Genomic DNA, 14,035 nt, shown 5'->3' on the forward strand with positions numbered 1-14,035 from the left:
TTAAACTTCCACACATTGACATCGTTTCAGTCAAACTCTGAAGAAGTCAACAGGATGATTGGCGAAACGTTAGCTAGTTCGAGTTAACAAAAACCGACACAGGAGAAATCCTGAAGTTCCATAAAAAGTATGATGTTTCATAGTGGTACCACGAGGTTTTCGAAATATTTGCAATATTTTTTTTAAATAAAATTATTTTCGAGACCAGATGCCAAAATTTCCATTTCCATTAATATTTACTAAAGTATAAATTAAAAATACATTATATATATATATATATATATATATATATATATATATATATAAATATATATATATATATATATATATATATATATATATATATATATATATATATATATATATATATATATATATATATATATATATATATATATATATATATATATATATATATATATATATATATATATATATATATATATATATATATAATATGTATATATATATATATATATATATATATAATATATATATATATATATATATATATATATATATATATATATATATATATATATATATATATATATATATATATATATATATATATATATATGATGACATGCTTTTCAAAAATATATATGTCTACGTAATAAATGTAATATATACAATCGGTTGACGTAGTTTATCGGACTAGTTCTCTAGGTACGATAAAATATATAACCAACATTATGAGGGATCGTCTAGTATTATCACGTTCAATTCGATTCTACTTAGGTATTCCTCATGCATACTTCCCTAATTCGCCTCTACTTTCTGGCTAAGCGACTGCAATTTTAATAACAGCTTTTTATATGTCGAAAAATTTTCTTTTCGCGCCTAACTCTCGACTGTATTTAATGAAACTGAGGTTTTAATGTGACATCTTACGCAAGCCTAATAAGTGCATCAAACGCCATGGGTTTTTTAAGATTCGAAGCATCATACAGAATTCAGTGCTAAAGCTATGGACAACAAAAGGCAAATAAATGCAGTAAACACAGACATCCACATCTCTAAGGCCGGCTGTCTTTCTAAACGGAGGTTGCTTAGATTATGCCATGAGCTTGGGCGTTGTGCATGTTTAAGGTTCCTTCACTGCTAAATCCTGGGAGGTACCTTTCAGTTCAGTTTCTGCATCTATTTCACCTAGTAACTTAAAAAGACGATTTTTTGATCAAAGATCCTCTCTATCAAATGATAAAATGATTTAACAACTTTTGTGATGATTTCTGTCGTAGTCGCTCATAGTTCACCACACTAATTATAAATAAATGATAGTTACAATGAATAAAGTGCATTATGGGTTTTACTATTAGATTATTGAAAAGCATGTAGTTATATAGATGCAAGGATAAAATTGAGTTGCAAATGGATGTTAAATCTGTTAGACAATAAAGATTATTATTATCATCATAATTCTGCTTTTCCGCCAGTTTAATAGATCCTTTGCTCATATACTAAACAATATTGTGTTGGGATAGCTACGGAGAGAAATCGGAATGCGTAAGCATGACCTCATCTAATTGGACAAATACCGTTATAAGTATGTTATCGCATTTCTTATCAGATGGTGAATATTAGGTTACAATGGAACGCATTGGTGGTATGTTCGAATCATACACCAAATTAAATTACTTCGCTATATGTTCAAATAATGAACTGAACAAAACTAAAGAGTCATTTCGTCACATAACTAATTACTAATTAAAACACACTTTACTATAAACACTGACTCCGCGGCCACGAGTTTGACCGTTTTTACTTTTCACTTTTTTTTTTATATGGAGAAATGTTTTGTCTAGGTTTTCTGGATATTTTGAAAAACTTGCGTTTTCAACTCATAACGCGACCAAGCCATTTTGATATTTTCTTGATTAAAATGTCTATGACTTCGATTTGACTTGACGGGATTTGGAAAATATTCAGAAAAGGAAAGTTGACTTCTTAATATAAAAAAACAGTCATATCAAATTGGTTTTTGGCGCATTCGTCGGAGGGCGTTATTATCAATCATGTTCGAAGGGTGAAAGTATATAATAAAACTCGAGTCAGTCTATTCCTTGCTATGCACAAGAATTTGGACTTGGGCCGCCACCTCTAGAGGATACAACTCACCCAGGAGCTCAAAGTTCATGACTATAAATAACCACTGCCATTTGTTCGCTGACCATCCACAAAGTTAGCACAACAATCAAGACGAGATCGGCCATATTATGCGACATCCCGAAAAATTTGCCCTTCTACATCTCATAATAGAAAAAAAGTTTGAAGGTAAAAGAGGTGCTGAAAGAAGACTTCTGAAGAATCTAAGGCTTAGGCTGTCAACAAGATCACTGTTATGAAAGCCGTCTGCACTGCAATTTCCAACCCCTGATAAAGAAAAAACGAAATATTCTAATGTCAATGACAATAACTTGAAGTTATGGACCCATTTATAAATAAATGTATAAGCACCATCCACAGCACCTATTATTTTAAATCCTTTAATATAAAGCGTTAAATCGACATGATGCTCAATTTTATTAAAAAAACTGCTAAAATTTTTCAAGAAAACAGAAGATTTTGAATCGACTACGCTCGTAGCGGAGAAATATTTTGAGAAGATCCATTCAGATTTAAAACTTGGTTTTTAACTAATGATTTTGAGGTATTCAACAGCCAACATGGCCGCTGACAGATCCTCAATAAGTTTGAAAGGTGGCATTTTGATGGCCGTATTTTCTCAAAATATGCCCAAATGAAATGGAAAATCGAGCTAAGTGTGGGAAAATCAGTGAAAATGGCGCAAAGTGCAGGTTAGGGGGTGAAATGTAGAGGCATGCGAGGAAAAACATTCCCTTCTCCACGAAAATACCAATACCGCATGCGGCGCATCAATTTTTACCGACGATGCGAGGGTGGTATGGAAAGTTTCCGGCCTGACCAAAGAAAACGATGTTTTTAAAAAATGTTTTTGTTTTATTTTTCAACATAACTGATACATTTCTCGTAAACGTAGATTCGTTAAGCTCCTCAAAATACTGATTTACAGCTTCGATAACTTTTTCGTTGCTTTTAAATCTTTTACCGCCAAGCCATTTTTTCAGGTTAAGAAAAAGGTAATAGCCGCTGGATGCTAAGTCTGGTGAGTAGGAAGGTTGCGGCATCAATTCAAACTTCAATTCGTGGATTTTGGACATGGCAACAATGGACGAATGCGCTGATGCGTTATCGTAATGAGAAAAATTTTTTTCTTCGCCAAATAAGATCGTTTAATTTGCACCTTTTGCAACCTTTCCAAAAAAAGTATTTGATGACACCACGTTTTTCCAATTTTTCCATTGTCACGAAAACAACGGGAGCGTCTCGCGCAATGTGGTCTCAAATGCAAAATAACGTAGTGTTTAGCCTGAAAATGTACATACAAGCTCGGTAAGAGTGGTACTGTAGGGCCGCGAGAAAAAGTAAAGCTGGTGGCGCCATCTCTTGGTCAGGCCGGAAACTTTCCACTCCACCTTCGTTTGACACCATTGGTCACTTTACGTTAAAAACGATTTCTTTTCCATTCCATTAGCAAAAATACAAAAGCCGACAATGCTTGGCAAAATTAAAGAGAAAAACTTACCAGACTTTCAGGGCCTTGGCGTAATTTTTCTCTATTTCAGCTCGTTCGCTGACTAACGTCACTAAATCCGAACATAGCTTATAACCGTCTTCGATTCGTTTGGTGGTCTTTTTGTAGTTGCCCGGTTCCCAAAACGAATCGCTAGTGGCTATCAGCATGTTATCGTCGCTGTGATGTGACATTTTGAGGCTGCCACACCTAGAACACAAATTGAGAATGCGAATGTTAGAATTTCGAGTACTATATCGTATTGCAGCTTACAAAATGGAAAACAAAATCGTCAGCGAATAATCATAATCATTCAAATGCCTTTTACCAATAAAAAGCTGTTAGCTGTCATAGGTTCAAAGATCCAAATCGGTTTTTGGTAATAAATTTGCAACTCTTTTTCAGTTGCGAAGACGCTTGGGCAAATAACAAAAAATACCGGTGTAGACTAGACCAACAAAAAAAGAGTCAAATGTGTCATGGAAGAGAAACTTTTTTTTTTAAATTTGTATCTATTATTCATATAATTTTCATATTCAGATAGATTATAAAAAACATTTGTAAAGATTTTAAATATTTTGTCAATTTCCTTAGTTTCAGCTGAAAGCATATTATAGTATGTTTGTCCGGAATGAAAAGATGATTTTTTATAGCATTAGTTATTAAATTTTTTTACTGGCAGTTATTTTCATTTCTTTTCAAGTAAGAATGAATACCAGATCTTGTTTGAAGATTGTCTTTATTTTTATGTATGTAAATTAATAGTTTAAGCAAATAAATATATGTGAGAGTTAAAAAAACATTAATTCTAACAACATCTCTGCAAGATTCTTTTGGTTTTAAGTTGTAAATTAGTCGAATTATGCTTTTATCATTTTTTTGTTGAACAAAGATTTGGTCCGAGTCTACTGCTCTTCCTCAACTAATGATATTCCTTATGATTTGAGATTACTGCGTATACGTTAAAAAAAAGGAAATTAAGGAAGATTTCAATGTTAAAATAGCAACATAAGAGCTAGTAAGTTTTTTTTATACACAGTCTATTGGATAGGACAACCTTAATTGACAGTCAAGTTCTAATCCTAAGAATGTTGTATACGAATTTTTAGTTATATAATTTTGGTCTCTTTTGACACTTAACCCGACTGAAGAACTTATGTATTGACTTGTGAATTGAACTTCTACAGTTTTTTCAGGGATTAATATAAGGTGTTCTTTTAATACTGTGGGTCTGAAATTTTTGTACAGCTTTTTCAAATATTGTATTAATATAAAGTATGTTTCCCCTCTCAACCGTATTGCCCTTCCATTATGCGAGAATATTTTATTTAATTTATAAAAATACAATAAGGCAAATTTTATAAAGGAAATTTACATAAATCTCCATTATTTGATGTATTACTAGAAGAAAAAATTGCTTTTTATTGTAAACAATTAATGCTTCCACGGCTATCGCGATTTTATGAATTAATGATTTGTTGGTGACAATAACACAACAAAACAACTTCGTTGATAGTCAGTGTTCATCTTGTAAACACTTTTGTATTTCAATTAACAATTGTTAAAAAAAATCGCCCACATCTCGAAGCTACATCTCAAATCTTATGTTATTGGACGCGATGACTCAGACTCAGATGCTAAAATTCAGAATCGAAATTAGAAGGAAAGGGCTCAACTTGTCAACTACATTAATATTTTTTCAATTTCTCATAAAACTTTTTTAATTTTAATTTTAACTCTTAAAATATCTCTATATTTATGCATATGTCTGCTTTATTTCTTTTATTATGATCTCTTTGTAGAAAGCTGTTTGAAGTTCTAATGAAATATAGCTGTAACCAAACACAAACAGGTTTTACTCAATGAATGTACCCTGAGCTAAAGCATAAAGTTTCAAGTTGAAATCATCAAATTTTAAATCAAAGAACAGAAATTTTCGACGAGACCATAGTTTTTGCTGTGATTTCTCATCACATAATGGCAGCTTTCGAAGAAACCAAAGACATTTGGCAAAACAAGTAGGTGGACCCAAATGCAAAGAACGATGTCTGTTCAAATTTGCTAAAGGATCAAAGGTTGTACAAGGTCCGAGCGTTTGCAGAGTCTTTTATCAGAGAAATAGACAAATTTCGTCGAAAATATCTGCTCTTATGATTCCAAAGAATTTCCATTTGCACGGCCGTACATAAAATTGGTGCATTAGTGCAATTACTCATTATTGAATTAAAACTATTATTATTGAACAATTAAATGAATAAATAATAATTTTTTGATTAAATTAGTCCGATTTTATATTCAAACTAATTGGGAATTATTTTAACAAATGCAGGAAACAAAAAAGGTTCTGAATAAAACATACAATTTAAAAAATATTTTTTTATATCATTGCATAAATTTTTCCTTAAATTTAGTTCCTCTCGATCCTCTCAACCATTTGTGTTATTATAATAGTAATAAGCGCGAACCTTTTGAACTAACGTTTATATAAAAAACTACCCTTTACTCTAAACAAGGAATCACCCCCTTACGTTTTCCGCATTTGCTTCGAAACACCCCACATTTGAATTGGAAAATCTACCGTTTCTAAATTATTACGGGAGAGGCTATTTTGGTGAAATGTTAAAATATAGTCTTCTTGATTCAGTTTCGGATAACGCAGGCTATAATTCAAGAAGCATACAGAAGAGTCCACCTTCATTTTGGATACAACAAGAAATTATCTACTGGTTAACCACGATAATTTGATAAAGAAGGAACTATTAGATATACAAATATGCCATGGAAGATATAGCAGAAAAACATGTCATTGCCAACTGAATCCTACATAACTTATATGGAGGCAGCAAATGAAAGCATTTCTAAAGACACAACACGCCATTTGAAATAAAATACCTTAAGCTACTGTTTTATTCATTGAGTAAGTGACACCAGATAACTGGTGAAAAGCAATTCAGCATGTCACCCGAAAAGAGCAGCAAATGTGGAATTTTGACTACTTTTTTTAAATTTAATTTTTGTATAATGTCTCATATAAAATAAAGGTATCTAATACTATACTATCTAATCAACTACCTTCTACTTTTTTCTTCAGCATGCTGAGTTGATTTTTTTAATGCAGTAAGAAGTACAGATTGGTTCAACGATAAGAGTTCATTATCTGATTGGTTTCAAAAGTTATGAGAAAATGTCAAATACAAAAATTCTAAACATTCTAAATTATTTTAAAGTATACAGTGTGGCTCAAAAAAGTATGAAGAATAAAACATACATTTTTTAAAATTTTTGAAATTTTGTTTTGAATTCTTTTTAAAATTGTTCAACTCTTTTATTAATAATAATACACAGGTAAACCTAACCGTGTTTCCAATATTTTATTTATTCCGATAGCGTCATTATTTTCAATTAAATTAATTGCTACAGGGTGTTCAAAATAAATGAATATATTTGGATAATTTTAAACTGAAAGATCTCGATTTTCTTAAATGCCACACCATACATATTACTATTTTTTCTGAAAATCTTATAAAAAAGTACAATTGTTATTAAGTATCATATACCAATTTTTAATACTTTGCGATTTATTTTAAGTTTTCCAATATTTCAATTCTTCTTTCAATTAATTCAGCTTTAGGGAAATCCAAATTTAGTATTATTTTTTATTTATCGACAACGCAATAAATTTTATAAATTTGGTTACTCAGCTGTCAGGTAAAAATTGCCAATGTCATTTTGTCGTGGCCAACTAATGTTATAGCAATAGTCTTAAACAGAAAGAAGGGTAAACATGGGAAAAGTTAAAATAAATCGCAAAGTATTCGTATTAAGATCTTTCAGAAAAAATAATAATATATACGGTGTGCCATCTAAGAAAATCTTGATTTTTCAATTTAAAATATTTTCGTTTCTTTTAAACATACCGTAGCATCTAATTCAAATTCCGTTGGATCTTTTAAGTCATTTTCGAATAACGCTAATATCAAATATTAGTAAGCTACCTGTTTTTCTTGCAAGTGTGAAAACAAGAAAAATTAAAATAATGAAAAAACTATTAAGTTTAGGTATACATTATTATTAATTAAAAAATGACGAATTTAAAACAAAATTTTAAAATAGGGTGTTCTATTAAAAAATACATGTTTTATTCATCGCGGTTTTTTGATCCATCCTCTATACTTTTGAAACAAATGAGATAATGTATCGTTGACTCATTCTGTACTTTAAACCTAATTTTTGATATACTTAGCTTATTAGAACCATTTCCGGCTTACATTTTTTTCGAAAATGGCCGGGCGCTAAATGCTAAAGATTAGTTGGCCATGAATTTGCCTCTAATTAATTTTTAAAGCCTACTTACGTCCCACATAATTATTTGTGCCATTTTTTTTTGCGTTAAAATAAAATTCTTGCCTTTTTGACGGGCATTTTCAGTATTGCTGAATGCCCAATGTTCTGAACTTGACTAGAGTTGCAAAAACAATTTGCCTGCCGCGCAATCACAGTTTTTATTTATCGATGTGTTTCGAAAGTTTCCTACAACCTTCGAATGAGGAAAACTAGCAAAATAATACAAACTAATGATGATGGTGATGATGACTTTAATGCACTTACAAACGACAGAAAGGGAAGAAAACCATCACTCCAGAACGCCAAAAACAACAAAAAAAGTTCTTCGTTAACGACTAACACTGGTACTTCGCTTACCGTTTTCTGCCAAACCATATATCATCGCAAGTATGTAAAAATAGAATTTTAGCGTCGGATTTAAACGTGCAAAGCCTCCCGATTGTTTATCGGAATGTAAATAACGAAAATTTATTATGCCGAGACCATGTTCCAAATCAGTCAACTTTTTATTGGAGGAAACAACGTGCGCAACAGTAGTGGAAGATAAAAGTAAACAAATGTTTTCAAGAAAACAAGCTATTCAACTTTTTTTTTTACTTGGGTACTATGTACACATTACAACCGAATATAGACTTTGCTGTTTTTTGTTATTTTTTTATTCTAAAGGACACTATTTAGCATCGTCGTAGCTTTTCTTCCCTGTACATTTTTATCTTTAATCGCATCGTCCAGAGTTCCATCATTAGGAATATTTACCACCTAGTTACTTGCACTTTGGGCATTCTTTGGCCCATACTAATATATGTCGGCGCCCTTAGCTTTAAGTGGTCGAGACTCTTCCATATTTCGGGTTGGGTGTTATTTGTTATGGATTGTTTATTTTTGACTCGAATTATTTATCGGTCTAGACTAAACAGTTATAATTCTACAAAATAAATAAGCACGACATTTTTTATGACTATTTTGATATTTTACATACAGCCACAAAAAGTAGAAAATTAAATTTATTGGAAGCCATGGAGATTAACAAAATGAGACATTCAAATGTATTGCTTAACGATCAATTAGATTTAAATATTCTCCATTATTAAACTTAAATTATCACAACAACATTAATTAAGGTTTTATTTTCATTTTTCGGTATATATAGCAGCAAGTAGTTTGTAAATATTACATTTGATAAAGACACGGTGTTCCAGGGAGGGCTCCTCGCATAGGCATATAGGGCCAGAGCCCCGCTTGGGGATCGCCCCGTGTGTGAGGCGGGGGGCTCTCGAAGCCTGGGCGAGAGACCGGGCCGCGGGGGGCTGGAGAGTTGCTCCGGGAATGAGGCAGGCGAGGCTTATGATGGATGGGCCCGCCCTTCCTCGGACCAGGGAGCTGCTTAGACTGACCAGAAGGGAGTGTAAAGCACTAACAGGGGCCTACACAGGACATTGCAGGCTTAGGAGGCATCTTTGCTTGCTAGGCATTGGAGACGACCCGGAGTGTAGGTGGTGCATGGAAGGGGAGGAGACCCCGTATCATCTGCTCACCGAGTGCCCTGCCTTGACATGGGCAAGATTGGGAGTCTTCGGAACGGCCCTGATCGATCCGGACTCAGTGCACGGTATTGGGCTAAAGGAGTTGCTGACCTTCTATAGGAGCGGCGGCATTCTGGACGCCCTCTAGAGCGGCCTGGGGGTACAACGGGCCCATCTGGTGGCCTAAGTGCTTGGACGCCCGCGAGGGCGCCCCCCTTTAATACCAATACCAAGACACGGTGTTGTCGAAACAATTGTCATGTCAAAATACATAATTTCGTGAAAATCTGAACTTTCAGTTCTTATTTATTTTGATAAATGGATTTTTGGAGTTTGGTATTTTTCAGAAGTGAACGAAACGCTACCCGGCGAGGACAGTCTTGCTTTACAGAAGCACTGGTTAGGTCGGATTTTACGTAGCTCCGATAGTTTAATTTTGATTATTCTATTTTGTAATTGATCTAGCGGGTTGCGGATGGTTGGATTTCCTTCAATAATCAATTAAGTGATTGGACTATTTGTTTTAAGCACTGTGTTATGTGCATTCTTTTAATATGCACGAGAAGTCTAACCCTATGTCGCCCCGCTCGCCATCAAAACCTGCCCCACCGGGTTTCTATTTCTATTTTATTATTTTTATTATATTATTTATTATTTCTTACGACCTCCAACATATATATCGTTTTTGCAATGTTCACTTCGAGTCCGCCTTCTTATATTCTTCAATGCAATGAGTTTTTGAGTTATATACTCAATATCATCCAAGCCTTGTACTATCACGATTTCATCCTCTACGAAACTGAACGTATATACTGTGGACTGGTTAAGCGATTTTTGAACATTTCTGTTTTCGTTTCATTAAGGCTTTTTCAAGATATATTTTAAAGAGTGTCGGCGAAAAACAGCAACACTTAAGTCCCTTATTTGAAGTGAATGCGGTCGAGTTGTTAGAGCTTCCCACAGATTTACACTGGCACTAACCGTCGACATATTATCAAACAACTGACGCGGTTTTCTTTATCACTCTTTTTATAGATATAGATCATATTATGAATTTTTTGGCGAACTTCCACGCCTTCAAACTTATACTTGAAACAATAATGAGAAAATTGAGAATTATTGTTAAACAATACAATAATAAATACTAATATGTCAAGATAATGAGATCCTTAGAATTACTGCGAATAATAGGAACATCTTACTTAGGTATACCACTATCGCACGTCATTTTAAAGTAAATTCTATTATCTTCCCGAAGTTTTGATAATATGTAAGTCCTTCATTAAAAGAAAAAAAAACAATTTGGTCTTTTTTGTGTTATAGCAGAATCATTAATTGTAAAGATCATGTACAATACGGAATAAATTTATCTAAGTATATCTAATCTGTAAATTAAAGTTGTAGTTGTCTCACATTTTCGAAAAAAACCAATGGAAAATAATTAATATATCCAGATATATACCAATAGGAAGTATTAAAAAAAATAATCAGAAGGAAGCAGTGCACCTAAAATTAAAATATAGAATATATTTAGGATAACGAAGTCATCATATATTATTGTTAGAATTGAAACGTTGCATCGTTAAAAATATTTTAATTCGATGGACAAGTATCCAAATTGGAAAAAAAAGTTTCCTTTTGCGCCCTACAAGAAACTCTACTAATGACTATTTTACATTTCATTATGAATAATAAAACACAGTGGTTAGCACAAAGGAAAAGTTTTACTGTCGGTAGAAAATGAAGTAAATCAAAATTGGTAGTACCCTTCGCTATCAAAAACTTGCAAATACCAGTTTTGGACCAGCGTTTATTAAACACTCGCTCCGCTCGTGCCAAATCAAACTACACACCAAAGTGAGGTTCATCAAACTTGTTCCATAAAATATTATTAATCGATATACCGGTTGTCAAAGTAAGAGCAACCAGGTACGGTGTTAGTGAAACAGGCGGTTCAATAAATTTGAAAAAAAAATTAAGTAAATGGACCAAGAGGAAAGAAATTCGGGAAACTATTTTCGAAATTGTAACCAGGAGGCATAAATTGGATTTAAAAACTTAATTTCCACAAAAAATGTTAATGTTAACCATAGTTAAAGTGGGTACTATTTTACTAAATTGATATCTTTTTTGTTTAATACTGTTTGCTCCTGCACAGAGTGTTAAAGTTTTAACTTGGAGACGTTATAAAGGACTCTTTAAATTTATTAAATGTTAGAAAAATACTGATTATTTCAATACACATTTTAATATTGGTTAGTATTCAACAATTTTAGTTAAGTGCTCTAAGAGTGCGCAAGTTGGACCCACAAAAATTAAAATTAAATATGGACGAATACTGTGAATTTCCTGGGTGCAAAAGGCTACCAACATCAAAGTTTCCCAATGCATGCAAAAACAAAAAGTGCTACTGAACATCATTAAAGAAAGAAGTCAGAAATACCAACTGATGCAACTTATCAAAGTAAATACCTGCTAGTTTTCAAGTGTGTCCCATTACCAGATGATTACAATAGTTTCAACTCAAAAACAGGGTAGCATTTTTAAAGAAACTGCTGCCGAAACTCGAAAAGCCGTCGTTAATTATTTATGAATAATGCACGACATCATTCTAGACTTATGCGAAAGTGTACCAAATGCATCGAGAAGAAAAGAAGAAATTATCAATTGGCTGCGCAGAAAATGGTCTTAAATATAAGTTGTTAAAAATTGCCAAAAATTACAAAACAAACTTGCCGTAAGCTACAGACGAAATAATTGCTAAAATGGGTCAAGCAGTTTTAATGCTATAAAAGTGGTGTGGGCACAGTGCAAAATATTTTATAACAACAAAATCGTAAGTGAGGCAAGACACGATGATATTACAGTAGTATCTGTTTGGAAGGCAGCTCTCCAGATAAATAATAAAATAAAATTGGATCAGTTGTATAACACTTGTATATTTATTCCTGGCAAATTATATTTTTTACGGTATGACATATATTTTTTTTAATTTTCCGATTTTTTAGCATTGTTTTAATGTTTATTGCATGGAGTTTTAAAAAAAATTTTCATCTAGATTTACCAATTTAAATATTCGCACACCATTAAGGAACGCCCTGATCTATTATTACATAGAAAATACTGACTACGGGCGTACTAGGCAAATTAAGAAATGCTAAGTACAATTGATTCTGTCTCTCTTACTTCCAAGTAATATAAGCGTGATCGTTAGTAGCGGCTGCCTTGCAATGATCACATAAGACATTTAGGGCGGAATAACATCTGTATATAGTATAAGTGGAAGCAAGATGAACAATTAATTTATTCTGTCTGGCATTTTATTACCATGCCATCACAAATGGTACCGATCATAATAAACATTTTATTTTGATTTTAAAGACCATTTGGCCTCCTAAATAATAAATTGGCGTTTTATTCGGTAAATTCGATATAAATAGATATTAATAACAACCCGTATAGTGGAAAATTTTCCCAAAATCCATTCTGATCGTGTTAATTTATTTTATGAATACCTTAGAATAAGATATATGCGGTTTTCACTGTAACTATCTAGTGACATACAAAAGTAACATAGTCGCATTTATTCTCTTTTTATAAAAGTAGTTTATTTGCGTTTATGCGAGAAGACGCCACCTGGTGGCAGGGTCAGCAATAGCAATCGCGCCACTCATAGCAGAACTGATAGCCTATAGAAACAGCTCTTTCTAACGGTTCCAAGTTTATGAACATGTCTTTTTGGAGAAGTTTACCCATTTAAGAAAAATTTCACGGCAAAAATTGAGTTGTTTTCTTTTTTCGAGCAATTTAACCCCCTCGGGGGTTAAACGATTCCGAAAGCCACACTCTATTTATGAGTCCATTCATCAGTGGTTGTTTCTTTTTTATATTTTTAAATACGCGAATTTTATTTTTAATAAAATAAACCTGAAATCATCATATACTCTTTTAAATTCTGTTAAAAGAATCACGTAAGGTACCATCCGCACCTATTGGGAGCTTCATTTCCGATTTGTCGAGGTCATAGTTGCCGTTAGTATAGAGACTAAATGCATAATCGAAATTACCCGTGTTCCGAACAAATTGCAAAACTGGAATGCAGATTAAATTAGATTTGATCGTTTATGAATATCTTCATTATGAACAAAAATGCAAAAGGAGTTGACGTCAGCCTCAAATTTCTATACGCCCCCATCAAAGAAAATACGCGGAAACATTTCAAATCCGATAACAGAAAAATCACTCAACTAGTGAAATAAGTGGAATCCATTTTTAACACGAAGTCTAATTCGCCCAGTATGCATATCAGTAATTCAAAACTAATCAATCTACGATATCTACTTAAATAAAACGTAAACTTACGTATAGGCAGTGAGGCACATTTTATCCATACGCGTACCAAATAACAGTGCAAAAAGTCCTGATAAAACCCGCTAATTGGCTTAAGAAAGCGTATAGGATATATCGATCACATATTGTAACCTCCATTTTGTTTTAAATGCACAGTGATTAGAAATGTTGATTGAAAACGTTGCAAGCGAAAACGGCCTCAAAGTTCCTGTGAACTTGG

General features: G+C 32.8%; 1 protein-coding gene across 5 annotated transcripts in view; it reads right to left on the reverse strand.

Moving 5' to 3' along the window:
* Nucleotides 1–14,035, reverse strand: part of LOC132705747 (protein kinase C and casein kinase substrate in neurons protein 1) — a 39,779-nt gene that overhangs the window by 16,107 nt on the left and 9,637 nt on the right. For 4 of the 5 annotated variants that reach the window (XM_060676613.1, XM_060676610.1, XM_060676614.1 and 1 more), the window contains one exon: nt 3,611–3,808. In XM_060676613.1, coding sequence (XP_060532596.1) covers nt 3,611–3,792 — 182 coding nt within the window. In that variant the 5' untranslated portion in view covers nt 3,793–3,808. Of the gene's footprint in view, nt 1–3,610; nt 3,809–8,206; nt 8,305–14,035 lie in introns of those variants that run through there. The other variant, XM_060676611.1, reaches the window with a different exon arrangement.

This window comes from Cylas formicarius, unplaced genomic scaffold (assembly GCF_029955315.1).
Source record: "Cylas formicarius isolate icCylForm1 unplaced genomic scaffold, icCylForm1.1 PGA_scaffold_7__23_contigs__length_41026272, whole genome shotgun sequence".
Lineage (NCBI taxonomy): Eukaryota > Metazoa > Arthropoda > Insecta > Coleoptera > Brentidae > Cylas > Cylas formicarius.